The 22,954-nt window shown below is 32.0% G+C and overlaps 2 protein-coding genes and 1 non-coding gene across 3 annotated transcripts; 2 read left to right on the top strand and 1 right to left on the bottom strand.

Moving 5' to 3' along the window:
* Positions 1 to 9,793: 9,793 nt before the first annotated feature.
* Positions 9,794 to 12,277, top strand: LOC124824970 (F-box protein At2g27310-like). The gene is made up of 2 exons (XM_047297497.2): positions 9,794 to 10,362; positions 11,490 to 12,277. Exons 1-2 carry the CDS (start codon positions 9,895 to 9,897, stop codon positions 12,015 to 12,017), a joined length of 996 nt encoding a protein of 331 aa, XP_047153453.2. The 5' UTR covers positions 9,794 to 9,894; the 3' UTR covers positions 12,018 to 12,277.
* Positions 12,278 to 18,091: 5,814 nt separating this feature from the next.
* On the top strand, positions 18,092 to 19,743 carry PSAO (photosystem I subunit O). The gene is made up of 4 exons (XM_047297501.2): positions 18,092 to 18,252; positions 18,341 to 18,419; positions 18,514 to 18,693; positions 19,488 to 19,743. Exons 1-4 carry the CDS (start codon positions 18,177 to 18,179, stop codon positions 19,576 to 19,578), a joined length of 426 nt encoding a protein of 141 aa, XP_047153457.1. The 5' UTR covers positions 18,092 to 18,176; the 3' UTR covers positions 19,579 to 19,743.
* TRNAQ-CUG (transfer RNA glutamine (anticodon CUG)) lies at positions 19,307 to 19,378 on the bottom strand. Its single transcript has one exon. It is a non-coding gene; the product is annotated as a tRNA-Gln (tRNA).
* Positions 19,744 to 22,954: the final 3,211 nt, after the last annotated feature.

Here is a 22,954-nt window from a genome sequence, read left to right as displayed (position 1 = left end):
TTTATTATTTTATAATTAGTTTTGGTTTTTATTTTTTTTATTTCTAAGTAATTTCACCTTGATTTCATTCATTGTCTCTAATTTTTTTTCTTTTATTTCAGAGTTTTCTTTTTTAAGTTTTGACAGATTTTATTTATGGGTATCAATCTTTTTATCTTAATTTCTAGTTAGTATATATATTTTATTATTTGATTTTTTTTATTGAATTACATAACTATTACACTACAAAAAATATTAATATTACCGACGGATTTTTACCGACGGATCCATATCCGTCGATATATCTTAATTTTCGACGGAATTACCGACGGTGTTTTTATGTGTATTATCGACGGATTTACCGAAGGCTTTGGGTCGTCGGTAAGTGACATGCGCATTACCGACGGATTTAACGAAGGCTTTGGGCAGTCGGTAAGTGTCATGCGCATTACCAATTCTCCCAACATTTTCTCTTTGATGATCACCTGCATGTACAGGAACTCTTCCCAGCAACAGCAGCAGGAACAAAGACCCCGATACGATGCATATAATACACATTGCTGCAGGGAATCGGTTGTACTCGACAGGGTTCTAAAAGTGTGGTTGACCGTATTCTCCATTTTTCGTTTTCGTTTTTATTTTTCTTTTTCCTTTTTTTTTTACTTACATTAAAAGCAAGACCATTAGACACGATTATACTTATATATTATAGGTTTAACATTTCAGAATATTTTTTATTTTATTTTATTTCTTTAAAAAAAGAAGAGAAATAAGTGCTAATTAAAATAAAGGGAACTTTAATAAAATAAAAATAAAACGAAACGAAAATAAATAAATAAATAAACAAAAATAAAATAAAAGAAAAAGAAATAAAAACACAATAAAATAGAAAAGTAACCATAAAGATAAAGATAAAAGTAAGATAATAATAAATAAAGAAAAATGAAATAAAACAACAATAAAAGCAAACAAAAAAACAACTCCTTTCTTTTTTAGAAAAAAAAAGTTCATATTAAGTTTATTATTTTATTTTTATTGTTTTGTCTTAACTCCGTACCTCTTTGTTCATCTATTTGAACAAAACTAGGTATTCACACACATTTTTTTTAACAAGTACTTCTTGTGACAAATTTTGATTCTATACATGGTTGATTTAAGAATGAAGAAAGTATAAAACACTTATTTTAGGTTAAAAAAATAAGACTTATTTTAGGTTCAAAAAATAAGACTTAATTTTTTTAGTACCAATATTTCTCTATTAAATGAATTAAAATTATGTTTAAGGATAAAAGACTTCAAATATTTTTTAATAATATACTTCTATTGAATTAATTATAAAATTGTGTTTAAAAAAATAAATGCTCAATATAATTCTATTAAATTACTTATAACTTTGTATTTGAGAAAACAAAAAGGGTTAAATATGTTTTTAGTCCCTAAACTATTAAGAGAATTTGTTTTTAGCCCCTCAAGTAAGTTACATTTAGGGATGCTAAAAAAATATGCGCCCGCAGATATCCGCGGATAAAATCCGCGACGGATAGTTAATATCCGCGGATATTTATTACCCGCAACCCGCGGGTAGCGGATATTTTAATACCCGCTTATAAACGGGTCGGGTGGAGGTATTATACTATCCGTACCTGCGGATGCCCGCTACCCACAAAAAATAAAATAAAAATTTAATTTATATTTTATTAAGTTAAATTTAATTAAAATTAACATTAATTTATATTTTATAAGATTAAATTTAATTAAAATTGAATTTAAATTTATATTTAGTTTAATTTATATTATATTTTATATATTTTTTGTAATTCTATTTAAATTATTTTAATAATTTATTAAAATATATTTTTTTTAAATATTTGCGGGTATCCGCGGGTTTTAAAATACCCGCGGATATTTTTTAAGCGGGTATCCGTGCGGGTAGTGGGTCGGGTAAGGGGTGGATTTTTTTTTGTCGGGTCGGGTTACGGGTAGCATTATCCGTGCCCGACCCGACCCATTGTCATCCCTAGATACATTTTATAAAAAAAAACCTTAATTTTTTATCCTCTCGGGAGGATAAAAAATTAACGACAAAATTATCAGTAATTTTATTGGTATTAGAAATGATATTTAATAAGTTTAAACTGTTTTTCAATAAATGATAATTTTGTTTAGAAAAAAATAGAGAATAATTAATTATTTTTATTATTTTATAATTAGTTTTCGTTTTTATTTTTTTTATTTCTAAGTAATTTCACCTTGATTTCATTCATTGTGTGTAATTTTTTTTCTTTTATTTCAGAGTTTTCTTTTTTAAGTTTTGACAGATTTCATTTATGGGTATCAATCTTTTTATCTTAATTTCTAGTTAGTATATATATTTTATTATTTGATTTTTTTTATTGAATTACATAACTATTACACAACAAAAAATATTAATATTACCGATGGATTTTTCTCGACGGATCCATATCCGTCGATATATCTTAATTTCCGACGGAATTACCGACGGTGTTTTTATGTGTATTATCGACGGATTTACCGAAGGCTTTGGGTCGTCGGTAAGTGACATGCGCATTACCGACGGATTTATCGAAGGCTTTGGGCAGTCGGTAAGTGACATGCGCATTACCAATTCTCCCAACATTTCCTCTTTGATGATCACCTGCATGTACAGGGACTCTTCCCAGCAACAGCAGCAGGAACAAAGACCCCGATACGATGCATATAATACACATTGCTGCAGGGAATCGGTTGTACTCGACAGGGTTCTAAAAGTGTGGTTGATCGTATTCTCCATTTTTCGTTTTCGTTTTTATTTTTCTTTTTCCTTTTTTTTTTACTTACATTAAAAGCAAGACCATTAGACACGATTATACTTATATATTATAGGTTTAACATTTCAGAATATTTTTTATTTTATTTTATTTCTTTAAAAAAAGAAGAGAAATAAGTGCTAATTAAAATAAAGGGAACTTTAATAAAATAAAAATAAAACGAAACGAAAATAAATAAATAAATAAATAAACAAAAATAAAATAAAAGAAAAAGAAATAAAAACACAATAAAATAGAAAAGTAACCATAAAGATAAAGATAAAAGTAAGATAATAATAAATAAAGAAAAATGAAATAAAACAACAATAAAAACAAACAAAAAAACAACTCCTTTCTTTTTTAGAAAAAAAAAGTTCATATTAAGTTTATTATTTTATTTTTATTGTTTTGTCTTAACTTCGTACCTCTTTGTTCATCTATTTGAACAAAACTAGGTATTCACACACATTTTTTTTAACAAGTACTTCTTGTGACAAATTTTGATTCTATACATGGTTGATTTAAGAATGAAGAAAGTATAAAACACTTATTTTAGGTTAAAAAAATAAGACTTATTTTAGGTTAAAAAAATAAGACTTAATTTTTTTAGTACCAATATTTCTCTATTAAATGAATTAAAATTATGTTTAAGGAAAAAAGACTTCAAATATTTTTTAATAATATACTTCTATTGAATTAATTATAAAATTGTGTTTAAAAAAATAAATGCTCAATATAATTCTATTAAATTACTTATAACTTTGTATTTGAGAAAACAAAAGGGTTAAATATGTTTTTAGTCCCTAAACTATTAAGAGAATTTGTTTTTAGCCCCTCAAGTAAGTTACATTTAGGGATGCTAAAAAAATATGCGCCCGCAGATATCCGCGGATAAAATCCGCGACGGATAGTTAATATCCGCGGATATTTATTACCCGCAACACGCGGGTAGCGGATATTTTAATACCCGCTTATAAACGGGTCGGGTGCGGGTATTATACTATCCGTACCTGCGGATGCCCGCTACCCACAAAAAATAAAAATAAAAATTTAATTTATATTTTATTAAGTTAAATATAATTAAAATTAACATTAATTTATATTTTATAAGATTAAATTTAATTAAAATTGAATTTAAATTTATATTTAGTTTAATTTATATTATATTTTATATATTTTTTGTAATTCTATTTAAATTATTTTAATAATTTATTAAAATATATTTTTTTTAAATATTTGCGGGTATGCGCGGGTTTTAAAATACCCGCGGATATTTTTTAAGCGGGTATCCGTGCGGGTAGTGGGTCGGGTAAGGGGTGAATTTTTTTTTGTCGGGTCGGGTTACGAGTAGCATTATCCGTGCCTGACCCGACCCATTGTCATCCCTAGATACATTTTATAAAAAAAACCTTAATTTTTTATCCTCTCGGGAGGATAAAAAATTAACGACAAAATTATCAGTAATTTTATTGGTATTAGAAATGATATTTAATAAGTTTAAACTGTTTTTCAATAAATTATAATTTTGTTTAGAAAAAAATAGAGAATAATTAATTATTTTTATTATTTTATAATTAATTTTTGTTTTTATTTTTTTTATTTCTAAGTAATTTCACCTTGATTTCATTCATTGTCTCTCATTTTTTTCTTTTATTTCAGAGTTTTCTTTTTTAAGTTTTGACAGATTTCATTTATGGGTATCAATCTTTTTATCTTAATTTCTAGTTAGTATATATATTTTATTATTTGATTTTTTTTATTGAATTACATAACTATTACACTACAAAAAATATTAATATTACCGATGGATTTTTCTCGACGGATCCATATTCGTCGATATATCTTAATTTTCGACGGAATTACCGACGGTGTTTTTATGTGTATTATCGACGGATTTACCGAAGGCTTTGGGTCGTCGGTAAGTGACATGCGCATTACCGACGAATTTATCGAAGGCTTAGGGCAGTCGGTAAGTGACATGCGCATTACCGACGGATTTACCGAAGGCTTTTGGCCGTCGGTAAAAAATCAGAATTTTTCGAAACCACCTTCGCATCCAGTGCCAATATATGTGGCAAACACTTCTCCTCTCATTTCTCTCTACCACCGTTCTCTCCACCACCACTAGACGTGGCAACCCAATACGTGCCTTTCCTTCTCCGCGGAAGCCCCTTGCTCTGCTGGACCGTGGCATTCTTGGACGTGTAGCCTGCTGGATCACTTCTTGTGGACGTGCAATTCTCCAAGGACGCTCCCCTCTTCTAATTGATGCACCCCCTTCCATTCAATCCCCTTCAGCCCGTGAAGTGCTTCCAAGTGTTGCTGGACACTCCCAACGTTGGACGCTGGAAACGTGAAGGTTGTACGTGGGTTGGATACACTGCCCTCTTCTGGACCCTCAAGCTAGACCTGCAATCAAGCTACTGGATTCTCCTTGCAAGCTCAACTTCCGTGTGCACCCTCCTTGTTACCAGCGTGTCCAGCCCCATCTCCAAACTTGTTGGACCAAGGTTGCCTCTTCAAAGCTTGCTGGAAGCGTGATGCCGTTTTGGTGGCGGAGTTCGTGGAAATGAAAAAAAAAATTACACAGCGACGAAGGAAGAGGAAGAAGATGAATCAGGTCGCGACATTTACCGACGGATTTACCGAAGGCCTAGATCCTTCGGTAATTACCGAAGGCTTTACCGACGACCAAAAGCCTTCGGTAATTACCGACGGCCAAAATCCGCCGATAAATTTTACCGACAACGTTTTTATCGACGATATTTTGGCCGTCGGTAAGCCGTCGGTAAATGCTAATTACCGACGAATTTTATACATTACCGACGAATTATGACCGTCAGTAATCTCAATCATTCTTGTAGTGTTAATGAGATTAATGTTTAACTTTTTGATGAATAATGAAAATGAATGAAATAAACTATAAATACAATTTGAATTGATAAACAGTATAAAAGTCAAATAAAATTAATTATAATAATTTAATAGATAATTTTATATAAAAAAGTTTAAAAAATAAATTATAAATAAAAGTTCTCATGCTTAATTTTGTTTTACATCTTCCAAACTTCAAACTTTTGAGTCATGTTGGTTCTATCTTGTGATGCTTTTCTTCAAAGTGAGAGAATAAATTGATTGCATTGGTCATAAAGCCGACGGATACATTTTGTTGACAATACGTAACTCGTCATATTTAATTTTTGTTTTTATAATATTAAAGAAATCATAAAATTTTACTTTAGATATCTAAATTTTAATTACATTTTAAAAATAATAATGATTCCAGAAACTAAATTTATAATTAAATATTGTTTTTGTGGCTATATATATCAACATATTTATTTGATACTTTATATTTGTATTATTTAAGATATTTTTTTTACTGTAATTTGTTCTAGGTTAATAGTTAACTTGGTTTGAGTTATGATACGTGAATACTGGTTAATATATAAATATTTATAGGAGTTTTAATATGCTAATAAATATTAAATTTTAACGAATTTCATATACTAAATATATTGATGTAATTATAAGTGTTTTTAAACAGCTTGCATTTATTGCAACAACAACAAAAATCGACAGTTATTAACAAAATAAGGTTAAACACCTTTAGTTTTCCTTATTTATGTAGAGTTTTTCCAGTTCGATGTTCGTTCTTTTAAAATTTCCAAATGAGTCCTAAATAGTGCTAATTTGAATCAATTGAGCTCCTACCGTTAAATTTGGCTTAACGGAATTAAGTTTTTGTTGGAGTTTGAAGTTGACGTGGCAAATTTTTTAAACCTCGCATTCAGATATCTCAACGTGGAATTTAAAAACATTTTAACATTTTGATTAAAAAATAAAAAAAATCATCTTCCCATCCAGAACCAGAGAACCCAATCCTGCAGAACCACCATCATCTTCCTCGTGCACCATCAACCTATTGCCACCATGGCCAACGTAACTAGTGCTTAAGCTCATCATCATCTATTTTCTTCAACCTGCAAAGGAAAACCCAATCACAGAAAAACCCTAATGAAGATTGGCCGAAATCGGACCAGCAGCCACAATCATCTTCATCGCGCAGCTTCATTCTCGCGTTCATCATCAAACCCAGATTCACCTGCAAATCCAAAAACCTAGAGAGTCGGAAATCGCAAAGATGCAGAAACTTCTCCATTGCAGAAGAAACTTCTCTAGATCCACCCACTTAGCAACATTATCATTTTCAATTTAAAAAAAAATGCACACAACGTTACGGCGAAGGAAAAAAATTGGAGCAACACATCTTTTCTTTTCTTTTGAGAATGAAGCGGTAATTCAAAAGAAAAGTGGTGCACAATGATTTTAATTTTGGAAGAGAAAAGCATTTCAATTTTCTTTGCTGGTGAGAAGCGGTGCACAGGGGGCATTCATTTTCATTTTGCTTTTAGAAAGAAGAAAGGCGTTTATTCATTTGGCTGGGAGAGAAAACATTGATTTCATTTGGCTAGCATTCATTTTCTTTTAAGAAAAAGAGACGCTGATTTCAATTTGTAGCAAACGAGGCACATTGGATGTTTCTTTCTTTTAAAAAGCAGCACGGTGATTAGTTGATTGAAAAACCCTAATGAAGATTGGGCGAAATCGGACCAGCAGTCACAATCATCTTCATCGCTGCGTCTCACAACCATCAAGCGAAAATCCAAATTGTAAGATCTCCTTTCTCCATCAATGTCCACCTTTGTGCAACCGCAACGAAGAAGAACAACACCACCTAGTCTGTGCAAGGTTCACAATCTCACAAGCACATTCCTTTCATATTTTTTAATCACCAAATTCCACGTATTTAATTTTCAGTATGCCACGTGTAAAAAAATTGACACATCAACCTTCAATCTCAGCAAAAACTTAACCTCGTTAAGCCAAATTAACGGCAGGGGCCAATTGATTCAAATTGGCACTATTTATGACTCAATTAGAAATTTTAAAAGAACACGGATCAAACTAGAAAAACTCTAATAAATAAGGACAACTAAAGGTGTTTAACAAAAAATAATGTAAGAAGATTTTGACACATATTTCAGGTAATTATTTTAATAGCTGAAAATAAAATTTCTCACAACTTTTAGTTACCACAAATGACATCTCAAACCGTCTAAAATTATCATTTTTTTGGTGTAACATTGATACAATTGAACAAATTTTGTTTCCTATTTAAATCAAAGGTAGTTTTCATCCAAATATTCTATAATATAATGTGACGATTTCTAAATTTATATTCAATTTTAGGGTTTTATTTTTTAAATTTGAATATTTCAATTTGGCCATAAACGTCCACTTAAATATATATATATATATATATATATATATATATATATATATATATATATATATATATATATATATATATATATATGTATGTATGTGTATATATATATAATGTGTTGCAATTTGTGAATTCGTGACTCTATATTTATAATCTTCTACTTATTTTCAAATTTAAATTATACAAAATAGTCTACACGAATAAAATACTATTAAAACAACACTGGTGCGAGCAATTATCCTATTCATTCAAAATGTTTTCACAAATGCAGCATGTACCCATCACCTGCTAAACAATAAGAGAAAATGTATTAAATTTATCATTTTTTTTACCATTTAATTTATATATTTACTTTTCTGCCAGACTCACATGTTAATATAAAAACGAGTGGAAAAGTTATAATAATATTTATTACGTTAGATGGGAAAGAAATAGAATGCAAAACAACATTAAAAAGGTCTGCAACTTATCTCATCAACTTTTGAACAATCCTCCATCTTTGAAAAGAAAAAATTAAAAAGATACTCAATAAATAGCAGTCAAATTTTAGTTTAGGAGTTTCAGTGACGGGTCTTGCTGTATATATGAAACAAAGCTTTGAAGATTACATTATATTAAATTATTCTCTGACTATTAATATGGTATTTCATTCTTTTATTATTAAAAAATATTAAGATTGTGAATTCATTTAAACAGTAAGCAAAAGAAAATTTGAAATTAGGTAGTTGATTACTTGCCCTTAAGCCGCCAAAATGGAATATAGGCCAAGTTCTGTGACGTATGCCCATTGAACATTACCATTATGCTATCTCATCACTGCTTTTAATTCTTTAAATTTTATATTACATGAAACTTTCAATATAATGTTATATATTATTAGTTTAAATTAAACAAAATAATAAAGGCTATTGTCGACCAGCAATGAAAAGCTTATCTCATATCGGAAACTCTAATGTTCTCTTACTGTGTGTTTTTTTTTCTTTAATATATATTTTTTAGACATTTATTTTTAAGAGGTTTATTTTAATATTTTAATTTCTTAAAATTGAATTAATGTTATTTTTTTAAATAGTGTTTAATAGATAGTGTATAGTAGGATACCTGAATTCACCAACGTTCGACGAGTACCACGGACGACACCTGAATTCACCAACGGTCGACAGCTTGTCGACCCATCTTACAATCGCAATGTCACAATCGTAGGAGTGTCGAACACTTCTTAACGCCAATCGTTTGTTGATGTCGACACTCGTTTTGTTGATGTCGACACATTGGTAGTCGACAAGCCAGCAACGGTGTCGCGACATATAGTCCGTGTCGATGCACCAAGCGCTCGACAAGCAGTGAACCATTTTTAATTTAGCAGTTAAGAGTAAACAGTTACAAGGATCGGTCAATGCCACATGCCACGAATCACGGGAATAACTGACCCAGTGTCAAACACGGTCCAACAGTTACAATTTCCAGATAACTAACTTCGGTGTCAAACACGGTCTATTTTAATATTTTAATTTCTTAAAATTGAATTAATGTTATTTTTTTTAAATAGTGTTTAATAGATAGTAACGGATGAAAACTCTAGGATGATTCCCAATTTATGACTAACGAGATCTACCACGAGAAGTGCAGAAAGCTGACTTGGATTTTGACAGCCACCATTGACTTGACTAGTGTTTTCAGTCATTCGTTTCCAATTTCTTCCTTTCATATTTATCATACTTCCATTCGTATCTCCCTCAACACATCGTCACTCTCTTAAGTCTATTGCACGTGCTTTCTTCCAACGCGAAGAAACTGAGAATCTGGAACGCAGCAATCATGCCTCATACTACTTCGCCACCGTCGGAAAAAACCCAAAACACTTCAATCCTCGCCGCGCTCCACTCCGACATCATCCACGCGCACATCCTCAAGCGCCTCGACGCCGCCACGCTGGCATCCGCTGCGTCCGTATCCTCCCTCATGCACCGCCTCTGCACACAAGAGGATCTCTGGCGCCAAATCTGCACCGCCACGTGGCCGTCCTTGCGCGACCCCATCGCCCGCCGCGTCGTCTCCACCATCCCCGGCGGTCACCGCTCCATCTACTCCGACGCCTTCCCTTCCCTTCATCATTTCTCTCTGCATTCCGCCCGCCCGCCGCCTCCACCGCCGGAGGAGCTTATCTCAGCCGTGGACATATACTACGAGGGAAGGCCGGTGTTCTCGCGCGTAAAACGCATCGAAACGCAGAAAGACTGGTTCCTCTCCTCGCCGCTGTGGGTGGACGCTCTCGAGCCTAACGAGGTAGTTAAACATATTTTTAATACTAGCTGGATCTCTAAATACAACTTTTTAAATAACTAATTAACAGCTATTAAGAAAGTTTATTGATTTACTATGATTGTTGTCTTAGGAAATACTAATAAAGAATAATTTATAAATAGATTAATGGAAATAGTAGTTTTAAGTTATTAATATCAAGTCTTAATTTATGCTGACAATGTGCGTGTATTTTAAGGTATGTATGAAAAGTAATAATTAAGAATGTACTAAAAAGTTAAAATGACAATTATTTTAATTTTTTACGTGACAACTATAATAGGGCAACTAAAGTTGTTACCTTGATTTGTTTAAATATTAATTTTTAAAATGAATTTTATATAGTTAATGTATGGAAAGTGAACAACAGCGTAGAATTATTAGTTTTGGGCAATGCGTAAATTCTATTCCCTTTAATTTGTCATTTACAATCTTGATCTCTTATTCTTATTTCCACGGTGTTAATATCTAAATTTTCAAAATTTAACATCTTGCATTAATTTTACTTTTTTAAATTTTAAATAATTAAATTACTTTTTATGGTATGACATAAATGAATATGATGGAATTAGGATTCCAATAGATTACTTGAATAAAATAATATATAATACGATGATGAAATTTGTGAATACAAAATGAAAGAGAAACAAAGTTGCAATTATTATTTTTATTTTTATCATTGGTAAAATAATAATTGATAACATTTATAATTTACGAATTAAACTAATTAATCGGTGTTTTAATATAAGTTAATTAATATAAAAGGCAATTACATAATAGTCGGATAAAAAAATAAGAAAATTGCAAATAACACATGAAGAGGACGGAAGTACGTTTTTTTCCTTAAGGGGAATTTATTAAACGTTATAATCTGTTATTTATTGTCATTGCTCCTCTTAATAATAGATAGTATCCACATTATTTTATTGGAGGTATGATATTTGAAACAAAATAATAACGAAATAAAATATATTTTTATGGGTAGTTGATGACACAGTTAATGATGATAATTGATTTTCTGAATAATTTTATGTCAGTAAGTAAATTTAAAGACGAGAATTATTTTTCGAAAACAGTTATAAATAGCTTTTGGTGGTTACTTTTTGTCGCAGATGATTCCCACGACGTTGAAGTTCACGAGGAAGGAAGAGAAGTGGTTGAAGCAGTTGGAGGAGAGTCTGAGCGTGAGCTGGATTATGGTGGATCCTACAGGGAAGCGTGCGGCGAACGTTTCGAGCCGGAGGGCGGTATTGGCGCGGCGGTACTGGCTGACACGGGAGGTGGAGGTGTTGTACGCAGCGGAGATGGCGAGGGAAAGGGTGCAGTGCGTGGTGAAGATCACGTGCGGCGGGAAGGTGGGAGGGGAAGTGCACGTGAGGGAGGTGAATCTGGTTATGGAGGACACGGAGGGGCGGCAGCTGAGTGGGAAGGAGGGTGTGGCGATTCTGCAGAGAGGGATGGAGTGTGGAGTGAGGAAGAGAGTGGATGCTGTGAGGGAGAAGGAGAGGTTTCAGAAGTTCACGTGCTTGATGAAGGAGAGCAGAGAAAGGAAGTTTAGGTGGGAGAAGGCACGTGATCTTCTTTCAACACTTTTCGCTTTGCTTGCTTGTCTCTTCTTTTGCTTTCTCGCTGGATTCTGACCTTTTTAACTCTGCTGTAGACTTAGTTACCTTAATGTACAGTCACTGGAGAGGTGTTGTTAAACTGTTCCGGCGTGGAGGTGTTGTTCACCGTGTCCAACACTTTCTATACGTCATCGTTCGGTTGACTATTGAGGGAAGAGTGCAATAAGTAAAACGGTTTGCATTGGGCTTCCTGACCAGGATATTGTTAGAACCCAATTATTTTATTTCACAATGTACATTTTGTAGCATCTTCCTTACGGGCACTTCTTCCTGCACCACATGTTGTTTTTCTTGCACCTTCAAACTTTTTCCTTTTTTAATTTTACCCTATTCATAATAACAAATCGGATAATATAATTTAGAAGAACTAATCAATCAAAAAATCCAGAAATGTGAATCGAAAAAGAAACCTGGTTAATTATTTGATAGTTACTCCCTCCACCACCACCACCGAATGTTCCCTACACCATCCCATACCAATTTTGCCCTTCTCTAAAACGGATGTTAACATTTCCAAATTTAGTGAGCAATCACAAAATTTGAATTTCATAATTAAATGAAAAATAATTCACATATAACTAAATTTCGAAATCAGTTAACAAACAAATTCACACATAATTAAATTTTAAAATCCGATTTCACTGAAAAAAAATATGAATACTAAATTTTGAAATCTGATAAAAAGAAATAGAAATCCGTGAAATCGGGTAAGCTTGTCATTATTCACAATTTCTATTATACTATAATTAAACATTTAACTAAAGCAAGTTGATGAGGAGGAACCTCATGGTCAGCCAAAAAAGACTATAGCCTCACAAGTTTCATACGCATATAGATAAATGGGTGTGTGAGTAGGACTCCATGGTTCACGGATTTCATTTTTTTTTCATCTGGAGGTAGAAACTCGTTAACATGATGCTTCAGTTACCCAAGAAATTGTGTTACTGTGCCGTCGCAGATCAGTGGTATTGATCCTCTGATTATATTTAGTAATGTGATTGGGCACACACTGGGAGCTTTATTTGAAAAGTAATGAATTATTACAACATATAGAAATTATTGTACCGCTTGCTGAAAAACATGGCATTGTATCCTTCTAGTCGATAGTGTTCATGGTTATTGATAAATTGACTGCTCACACTGTTGCATTCAGGCATCGCTTTCCTCTCCTTGGATATCAGGCATCATGACTTGGTATTATGGTGCTCATCCTCAGACGGGGAATACTCGAAAAGCATTTATTTATTTTGAAATCTGGTATGAATATTTTTTCACTTAATTTTTAAATTTGTTTGTCAAATTTTTTTTATTGAATTTTAAAATCTGATTATATCAATTTATTTTGTATACTAAATTTTAAAACTTGATTATATGGAAAAGAATCAAGAAATTTGAGTATATAAAGTATATAAGTTTTTTATTTTAATGAGGACGACTTATTTTGATAATAAAGATTTCGTAATATAAACAGAAATTTATATCATTTTTCATTATCTAAAACACAAATTATCTCTCTAAAAACTCTTCTCTTCAGTTTTCTATTTTCTCTCTACTTTTTCTAACTTCTGAGTCATCTCTTTGAACAATCACGAGGTACCTAAATGACCACAACAACGAGGTCTATGCTTTTACCCGATCAATTTTTCAATAGAGCAAGAAAGTTTTGGCTCATTTTTCTCCTTTTGTTATTAATCGAGATCATGTTTAATGATCTCTTGTCATGTGTGAGTTGTAATGTTCTTTCTTAGTTTCCTGTTGATCAGAGGTCTTAAGGACTCTCCTTGATCTCTGTTCGATGTTTTGTAAGTGTTTCTAAAGTTCCGTGAGCTCTAAGCAGGGGTTTGGTGTTTATAAAGCTCTATTGCTTCGGTGTAAGGTAATGGAAGCTAGTTTAATTAAAGTTTACTTGATAAATTGTTCAAAATCTTTGATTGTTAGAGAATGATGTGCTTGAATTGTATGAGTAAAATGATATAATACTCTTGGTGTGTTAAATTGCTTAAAAATTTTATGTATTGATGTGAAAACCTATAGGAACTGTTGATGATTGTTATGTTGAGTTCTATAGTGGTTTTGATAAGTATAATGGTGGTTTGAATGTATTTATGAAGTTATTAAAATGTTATAGGTCTTTGAGTGGCATTAATTGTTAGAAAAGGGTAGGTTTGCAGTCTAGAATGGAGATTGAGCAGTGAATTATTGAAATATTGGTCTAAGGAGAAGAATAGTGGTTTTGGACTGTTCATTAGGTCTTTAGTAACTTGTTTATGATTAGTATCAACTACTATGAAGTTTAAAATAGAATGTAAGTCATAATAGTGTACTTATAAAGTTGTTTTTAAGGTAATTTGGAGGTTCTATAAAGAAAAATCTAATGAAAGTAATTATGAGGTAAAACTGAATGTTTGGTAATGTTTTTATGTCATTTGAAACTGATGTAAATCCTTGAGAAAGGTAGGAAACATGATATAGGATTTGTTGATAGTTGATAAGATGAATTTGACTTGGTTTTTGCTAGATTTAGGGGTTTTAACAAGTAAAATTTTGAATTAGATGTGATGACTGATTGTGATGGTTGGAAGTCTGTTATTAAGTCCACTAAGACTTGTTTAAGCTATTGGTTGTAGAAATTTGGGTTGTAAGGAATAAAATTGAGTTTGGTATGGTTTAAGGTAGTAATTTGGTTTGGAATAGTCATTTTGAGTTAGGGATCAAATTTAAGATGTTTTAGGGTGTTTAGAAGGTCCTAGAAACCATTCAAAGTTATGAGAGAAGTGTGCAAAGTGATCCAAAAAGGGTACTAATTTCTTATACAGTGCCTAGGTCCCCATTCAGGGTGTCTGGCGTCTGTTTTCAAAGGCTAGGGCGCTGAGCACCAGCTTCAGGGTGCTGAGCACCAGGTAACAGAAGCTAGGGTGTTGAGTGCCAGCTTCCCCTACCTCCTTAGGTGGTTTTTAGGTGTTGTGATTTTTAATGGATGTCTAAGGTTTTGTGATGGATGTTTATTGATTCATGTGATTTATGATGATTTATAAGAGTGTTTCTGGTTTTTTAATGTATGATCAGTAACTTCATGTATTGGTATACTATGTGAATGTGAAGTGATATTAATGGTTTCAAAGTTGTGAAATTGAGTTCCAAGGTGGGACTTCTTGGTATTGGTTTCAAGTATTGTAAGTATGAATATAGGAAGCTCAATCTTTGAGTTCATCCTGACATTCTAATGTCATTCATTCTCAAGTAAAGATGAGTGAGGCATGTCGTGAAAATAGTAGGAGATCCTAATCTAGGGATTTTACCTTGACCCAAGGTGAGTGATAACGGACTAACCTTGTGTGATAGCTTGGGGTGGACCCGCTGTTTCACCATGACAAGTGCACAAACTGCCATAGCTCGACATTCATACTAATTTGGATAGTCCAGTCTAAGTCTCTTGCATGATTAGGATGAATGTTTATATTGTGTGAAGTGTAATACATGATGTAATGTTATTTTACTATGATAAACTATTTTACCACTAGCTTACCATTCTTTTCTGTTGTCTGTCTATATGTTGTTTTTTCTTTTGCGATGATTACCTAAATGATGTGAGTTTAGAGAGACGTTCAATTATTCTAACGAAAGTTGAGGGTAAAACATATGGGTTGATGGATGATTTTACATAGGTAGATTTCTTGTCTTGTGTAGGATTTATTTTCATTTATTGATTCTATTATTATATATGTAATACTTTATTTTAGTAGTTTTTAGGTTTAATACCTCTTTTGGTCCCTAGAAAGGGGGCCAATGTTCAATGTGGTCCCACCTTTTTTTAGAAGTTCAATGTGATCCCATCTTTTGTAAAAAGTGTGCAATCAAGTCCTTTTTGAAAAAGGCGTTAAGTTTTTAACGGAGCAGCTGACAGGGTGGACTGAAGTTAGTTACGTGGCTTTGTGTGGGTAATACGTGGCAGTGAGAGGGTGATACGTGGCTGTGAGAGGGTAAATCAGAAATTAGGGTTTGAGTTGCAGAGAAATTGGGATTTATTGTCGTGACCAGAGCTGCGAACGTCGCTGACATGGGTTTTCTCCTTCTTCCAGGTCCACCATGGTTGCACTTCTCACAGCCGGTCAGGGTGTATCCGGTAACGTCAATCGGAGCTAGAGCTGCTGCTATCGTCGCACGAACCTTTGCTTTTTACCCCGTTAAACACGCGAAACTCCTCCTCGAGATCTCCGGCGACACAACCAAACGGCCAATCACGAATTCCTGCGTCTCCTCCACGATTAGAGGCATGGAAATTGAAGTCTTGGATATTATTAACAAGGAGTGTGTACTGTTTGCTTTCCGTTAATTCTTTTTACTGAACTTGTTTTTATGTTGTTGCGGCAAGCTTAAGTTCAATGAAAAGGCCAAGGGATTTAACTAAGAAAGGAGAAAAAGGAAAAGGTAGAAACAAATTAAGAAGGTTTATTGTAAAATAATCATGTCTCAAAAACACCCACATTCATCATGTTTGGTTCCCAGGCTACGATTTACAGAAATGATAGCATCAGGAACTTTATACTTATTGCAACAACACACTAACCATGGAACTAAAAGGAATAAGGAGGGGGGAGAAGTTAACCCTCATGCACGTACAATCAATTAGAAAACACACAGGTTGATGAAATTTGACAGAAGAAAAAGGAAATCCAGACATAGAAAAGTAGATGAAGATGATATGATATATGTTGTGATTAAGCACACTGGAAATCACGTGGGGCAGTTCTGGAGCAAACATTGAGAAGCAAGGAGAGTGAGATGGGAAGGTTGAGGTTGATGCCCAAAATGTTCGCTTTGAGAGCAGTGTAGAGGCAGACTGCAGCCTCAGAAGAAACACGACAATAAATCCCAATTTCTCTGCAACTCAAACCCTAATTTCTGATTTACCCTCTCACAACTACGTATCACCCTCTCACTGCCACGTATTACCCACACAAAGCCACGTAGCTAACTTCAGTCCACCCTGTCAACTGCTCCGTTAAAAACTTAACGCCGTTTCCAAAAAGAACTTGATTGCACACTTTTTACAAAAGATGGGATCACATTGAACTTCTAAAAAAAGGTGGGACCACATTGAACATTGGCCCCCTTTCTAGGGACCAAAAGAGGTATTAAACCTAGTTTTTATTATTAGAATGAGATGTTATAATATGTTAAATTTTTTTATTGTATTAATTTTTTTTTACATTTAATTGTAAATTTTTATTTTTGTTAGTCTTTATTGAATTTGAAAATTTACTACACTTAACTAGACATCAGATTCTAAATTCTGACAATTACACACCCTAGAAACATTAATTGATTTTTTTTTTGTTTCCGTTAACATTACATCTTTTATTTTTATTTTTGTTCCTGTTTAACTATAATATCTGATTTGTTATTATGAAGACGAGAAAGAAAAAATTGGAGGTACAATTAGAAAAGCATGAAATGGATAAAGAAGCGCCCCTTCATTACTAAATAAATTGAGCCACGCTTGGTACTCTAAATTGATCTACACAATAAAGTTATGCAATATAAACTAAAAATTATTTCTCGTTTAATATTTGATTATTATTCTTTTCTTACTTTTATAAGCTTTAGGAGACTGAATTATAAAGCTAATGTTTCGAAAATTTAAATTATAGATGCCTAAAGTAGTGGAAGTAGGAATTTTAATTGTCGGAAAAAATGACTATTTTTCAGTTGAATTGTGAGATTCTTACTCAGTTGCCAAACAGTAAACACATAGAAAATAGAAAAAATATTTTAGTTTCAAATATATTTAATTTGTATTTTTTTTTAACTCAATAACAAACCAATGTCATATGTGATTTTTATTGATTTTTTAAACAGAATTGTTTTTTTTATTCCTTGTAATTTACATAAAAACCATTTTGAAGATTGAATGTGATTGAATGCATGCCACATGTTCTTCCACATGGACAATGGTTTTTTCTCTGTGGACAAGAGATTAATGTAGACCCCACTTTATCTCTAAACTCCACGTGGCGCAACCTGATTGAGTAACGTTGGCATTGATGCAAACGCAATCCAAACCCAATCTAATTCAAAGGATATGAAGAATGGAAAAGAATATGAAGAATCGGAACCGAAAAACTACCACAGCCACTACTTCCTCACACTGGTGATCGAGAGAGCAGAGCGAAAATGACAACCTCCATGGCGACCGTCGCAGGATTGGGTGGCGCAACACTGGGCTCCCCCGCATCTCGTCTGACCTCCGGTACGCTGAACAAAGTTAATAAAATTGATTTTGATCGAGAAAAGCATGATGCGAGAGATGATGTTGTGTTTTGTGAATTGTGTTGCAGGGTTCGTGAGAGCTCCTGTGAGTGCTAGGAATCCCTTGAGACAAGGTGTGGCAATGGGAAATGGTGGGAGGGTGACATGGTAATTTCAGTAAGAGATTAATTTTCTGTAATTTTTAAATTAAAAGAAAATGGAAAATGGAATCAATCATGACATTTGTGAACGGTGATTGAAGCTTTGAGAGGAATTGGCTGCGGACCGATTACAGTGTGATCGGGTTCGGGTTGATCGGATGGCTAGCACCTTCCAGCATACCGGCTATCAACGGTAAAAGTCTGACTGGCCTCTTCTTCGACAGCATTGGAGCTGAGCTTGCTCACTTCCCCACTCCACCTGCTCTTACTTCCGAGTTCTGGTAAGTTACTTCATCCTTTCTTTTTTCTTAAATAATGGCAATAATCACACTTATATTTATTTAGCATACATTACAAAAATAAAATAATTATATGAAAATAAAATAATTATAAAAGAGTAAAATTTTACATTTAAAAAAAAATATGGTTTTAAATAAGTATTTGACTTTTTTAACATTGAAAAACTATATAATCAGATGAAAAACTCATACTAATTTTTGTTCCTAATTTGTTCTTGAAATGAAAATATTTAAACAGTTTATTTTACTTCAAAAATATATTTTAAAATAAACTTTTCTAATTGAAGAACCTGTCCTTTACTATATTAATTTCAACAATAGCTCCAACCAGAGATATATTTACAGTTTAAAAGCCCTTACATTCCTGTTAACTGATATTTTAACATATAATTATTCATGTCACTTATATTAATCAATGAGCCAAGAAGATGATAACGAGTGATAATTAATTTTTTTATTTTGGCTAGTTAAGATTTATAATAGTTTTGTCTAATTTTAAAGACAAAAATTATTGGGCTCAGAGTAAAGCCCATTTTGTTCAGTGGTAATGGACCTAATAACATTTAAAAATATAGCTACAATAAAAGTTTAAAAAAGGTCCCACCGAGATTTGAACTCGGGTTACTGGATTCAGAGTCCAATGTCCTGACCACTAGACCATGGGACCATTGCTGATTTATAATACAATTGTTTAATATAAATACTTTATAAAAATGTTAAAGCATTTAGGAAAAGATAAGACATAATAATTATTTGTGAGACAATGTTATTCCCAGGTTATGGCTGGTTACATGGCACCTTGGGTTGTTCCTGTGTCTCACTTTTGGGCAAATTGGTTTCAAGGGAAGGACTGAAGACTACTTTTGAATTCCAAACCTATGGTCTGTTTTTACTTTCTTTTTGTTTTTCCTTTTGTGCCTTGCAATTGCAATCTATGCTGTATAACTCTATATGCTACCTTTTACCTTAGAAATCTGTGTAATATTCATAATGTTGTATATTATTATTGCTGTTGTACTTTCTGCTTCCTCATCAATGTCCCACCTTTTACTCCTACAAATTTTTTCAAAGGCTACTCTTTAGTTTCACTAATCTATCATTGTATACATTGACCAAGAAAAAAAAACATCTCAATTATGCCACTATTTTAAAAATCTAAGAGTTAGGAATTGCATTAATTACTTCAATGTCTAGTCACTACAATACAACAAATATAACAAATAAGATATATTAAAAGAAAACAAATGTTTATTGGTTAAAATTAGTTTATATATAAGTTTAATAATTATTTATTATATATCTTTTTTCTTTTAAAGGTTTTTAAAGAAAAAAAATGTACTACATAAAGATATAGCATGTGAAAGTCTACTTGTGTTGAAGGCATTGATAGAACTAATTACAAGCTATGGTCACAACACAATGTTATTAATTCATGAACTTTTAGCAAACATCAATACTTTATTTTGTTTCTTAAGAAACAATGAGTGGTCAAAGTTGCACTTAACAATTATGAAACACACAACCTTAGTGACAATTTTTTAAAACATCATTCTTTCTTTCATAAAGCATTGTCCCACATACACAATCTTTGAGTTACTCAACAGAAGAAGATGAACAATTTTTGTAATTAATTTGTAGTTATGAGTATGCCATTTTTGGATAGAGAAACTTGTGTGAATAGTAGAGATGTCTTAAGTCAAAAAAGGGATGGTGTGCATCAGAAAGAAGATATGCGACTTTAAGAGATTTAAGAATATTTTTTGTGAACGATTATTTATCATTTTTATGTAACTTTTCTGCAATTAAAGTTTGTAAGATGTATTACAGAATTGTGGGGTGGGAATAAATTTACACAAAAATTTTAATCATGTTTTTATATAGCCAATACTTTTATTGGAGCATTTCTTAAGCATGGAAAAGTGGTATTACATTTTATTTTTATTCTAATGAAGTACTTTGAGTAATTTTTCATCTCAATAGTATATAATTTTTTGGAGTGACAGGTATAAAGTAGTAGAAATAACTATTTATAATTTATTAATGACTTATATAGTTTTTAGTTTGCGCACAATTAGGGGTTTTTGATTTTAGTTATGAAATTTTTTGTTTTTCTTTCAGGTATTTCTAAAATAAAAATTCCACATTTTTAATCTTTAATATTTATAACAGTATGTGTTAATAAAATGTTAAAGAATAATTTCAAAAGATAAATCGTAATGTTGCAATATAATGTTTCCAAAAAAATTCTAAAGATCAGAAAATTAAATATTTATTAATATTCTTTAGTGATTAAAATCAAAATTTATATGTTTTATAAGTATTAAAAATAGCAATTTCAAATATAATAAAGATAACAAACAAAATCAAAACTTTATTCTTTTATTTGTTAAGATTCACATGACGACCTCCTCAGCAAATATGAATATACGATATGCACCAAATATATCTTCAATTAATATTGTTTTAATAATCAATTTTTTTAAGAAAATATCTTTAGAACAAGGACTTATAATATTTGATTTTATAATTTTGTGAAAAATTATAAGTACTTGGTTTTTATCTTGAGTTTCTTGTTTCCATAATAAGAATTTCATATTATAATTGTCATATTTTGAAAAGGTTTGCATATATAGAAAATGGAATGACAATTTGTTTAAAAGAGAAATTAACATTTTAAGACTTAGAATTGATTGGGAAAGATTAAAAGATTGAGAACTTGGGTTCCATGGTTATTGTAGGAGTAAAAGTTGACATCAGCAGCAATTTCTCTTTTTCTCTTTTTTCTCTTTTTTCTCTTTCTTGCCCTTCTCTCTTCTTTTCTTCTTCTTTTTGTTTTTATTCTTCTCTTCTCTCCTTTTCTTCTCTATCTCTCTTTTATTTTTCTTCTCTTCTCTCTTCCTCTTCTTTTCTCTCTTACTCTCTCCTTTTAATCTCTCTTTCTCTTTTCTTATCCATGAGTTCCTTAACTCTTGTTCCAAATTTTATTTCTCTACGAAGGAAACCATAATAATCTAAACTCTTAAGAAATGTTTTTCCATCTTGAATGTTATCTCTCATTAATTATAGGTTTCTCTTAACTAAAGGAGGCACAAATTTCCTTCTCATACAAGCTTTTAATTCAACTAATCATGAATGAATGATTTTTTACCTTGATTAACACTAAATTGCCTTTCATCCTACCACTATCTTGCATGCTCTTCAATTCTAGAAGTGTATAAACTAAGGACATAGGATTCACTACTTCTAGAAAGAAAAATGGAACCATAGGATTCAGATTCACTTTTTCTACCAATGAATGGGTGCATTTCATCAATTTTCTATCTTTTCCCAAGCTAAGTATGTTAGTGCACCAATATCCTTACCAAAGAATGAAATTTCTCTCTTAGCTTGATTATACAAATCATCCTTAATCCTATCAAATTCATCAAATGTACAATTTATTCTAGCTTTTTCAAGCTTCCTTTTAATGTCTTTAAAAGAATTTGCTTATCAAAATTTCTAATTCTAGATGACCTATAACACGACATCATTTGTTTCTAAAAGTTTTCTTAATCTAAAGGGTTATAAGCTTCACACTTAGACAAGTCTCAGGTAAGAGAGGTGAGCCCATGAGGCTGCTTAAGTATCAAGTCTTGTATTGCCAGAAATGTCTTAAGCTACTAACTAACTACCCCTTAAACTAAAATTACCGAAGTACATGACTTACAAACACAAACAATTGAAGAAAATTAATAAACTAGACTCCTGATTTCAGACTCTAATGTGACAAGGCTTAAAGTTTAATCTCTTTCAACCTAAACCACCTCTAAACACATGAAACACAAAAATTGCAATCAATATTAGATCCTAATCCTATGGCAAGGCTTGTAGCTTTTGTTAACAAGACACATTCACCGTCTAAGCTATGCCAAATTTAAATCAATTAAGAAAAACTTTCCAAGAGTTGAAAGAGCACCAAGGACTCTTCCAAACCACTTAGACTTTTTTTAATGGCCTTTTACAATTAAAAATAAAACCAAGTAGAAACTTACTACAAGCCCAATGACACAAATAATTACAAAAGAATGAAGACTATGCTACGATCCTGGTTCATCCTGCAAGAAAATTTCACGTGCTCAAATATTGCTTCTTGACAACCTTGTTCTCCTAGCTTTTGGATTCAATTCTTTTGGTTTAAATTAGGAAGTTGGTTGGTCCAATCCTACAAACACAAATGCACAAAGCTTCAGTATACCCTTAGCCA

This window comes from Vigna umbellata, chromosome 3 (assembly GCF_029865625.1).
Source record: "Vigna umbellata cultivar VRB3 chromosome 3, Vumbellata_1.0, whole genome shotgun sequence".
Classification (NCBI taxonomy): domain Eukaryota; kingdom Viridiplantae; phylum Streptophyta; class Magnoliopsida; order Fabales; family Fabaceae; genus Vigna; species Vigna umbellata.
This window is presented reverse-complemented; position numbering and strand designations above follow the sequence as displayed.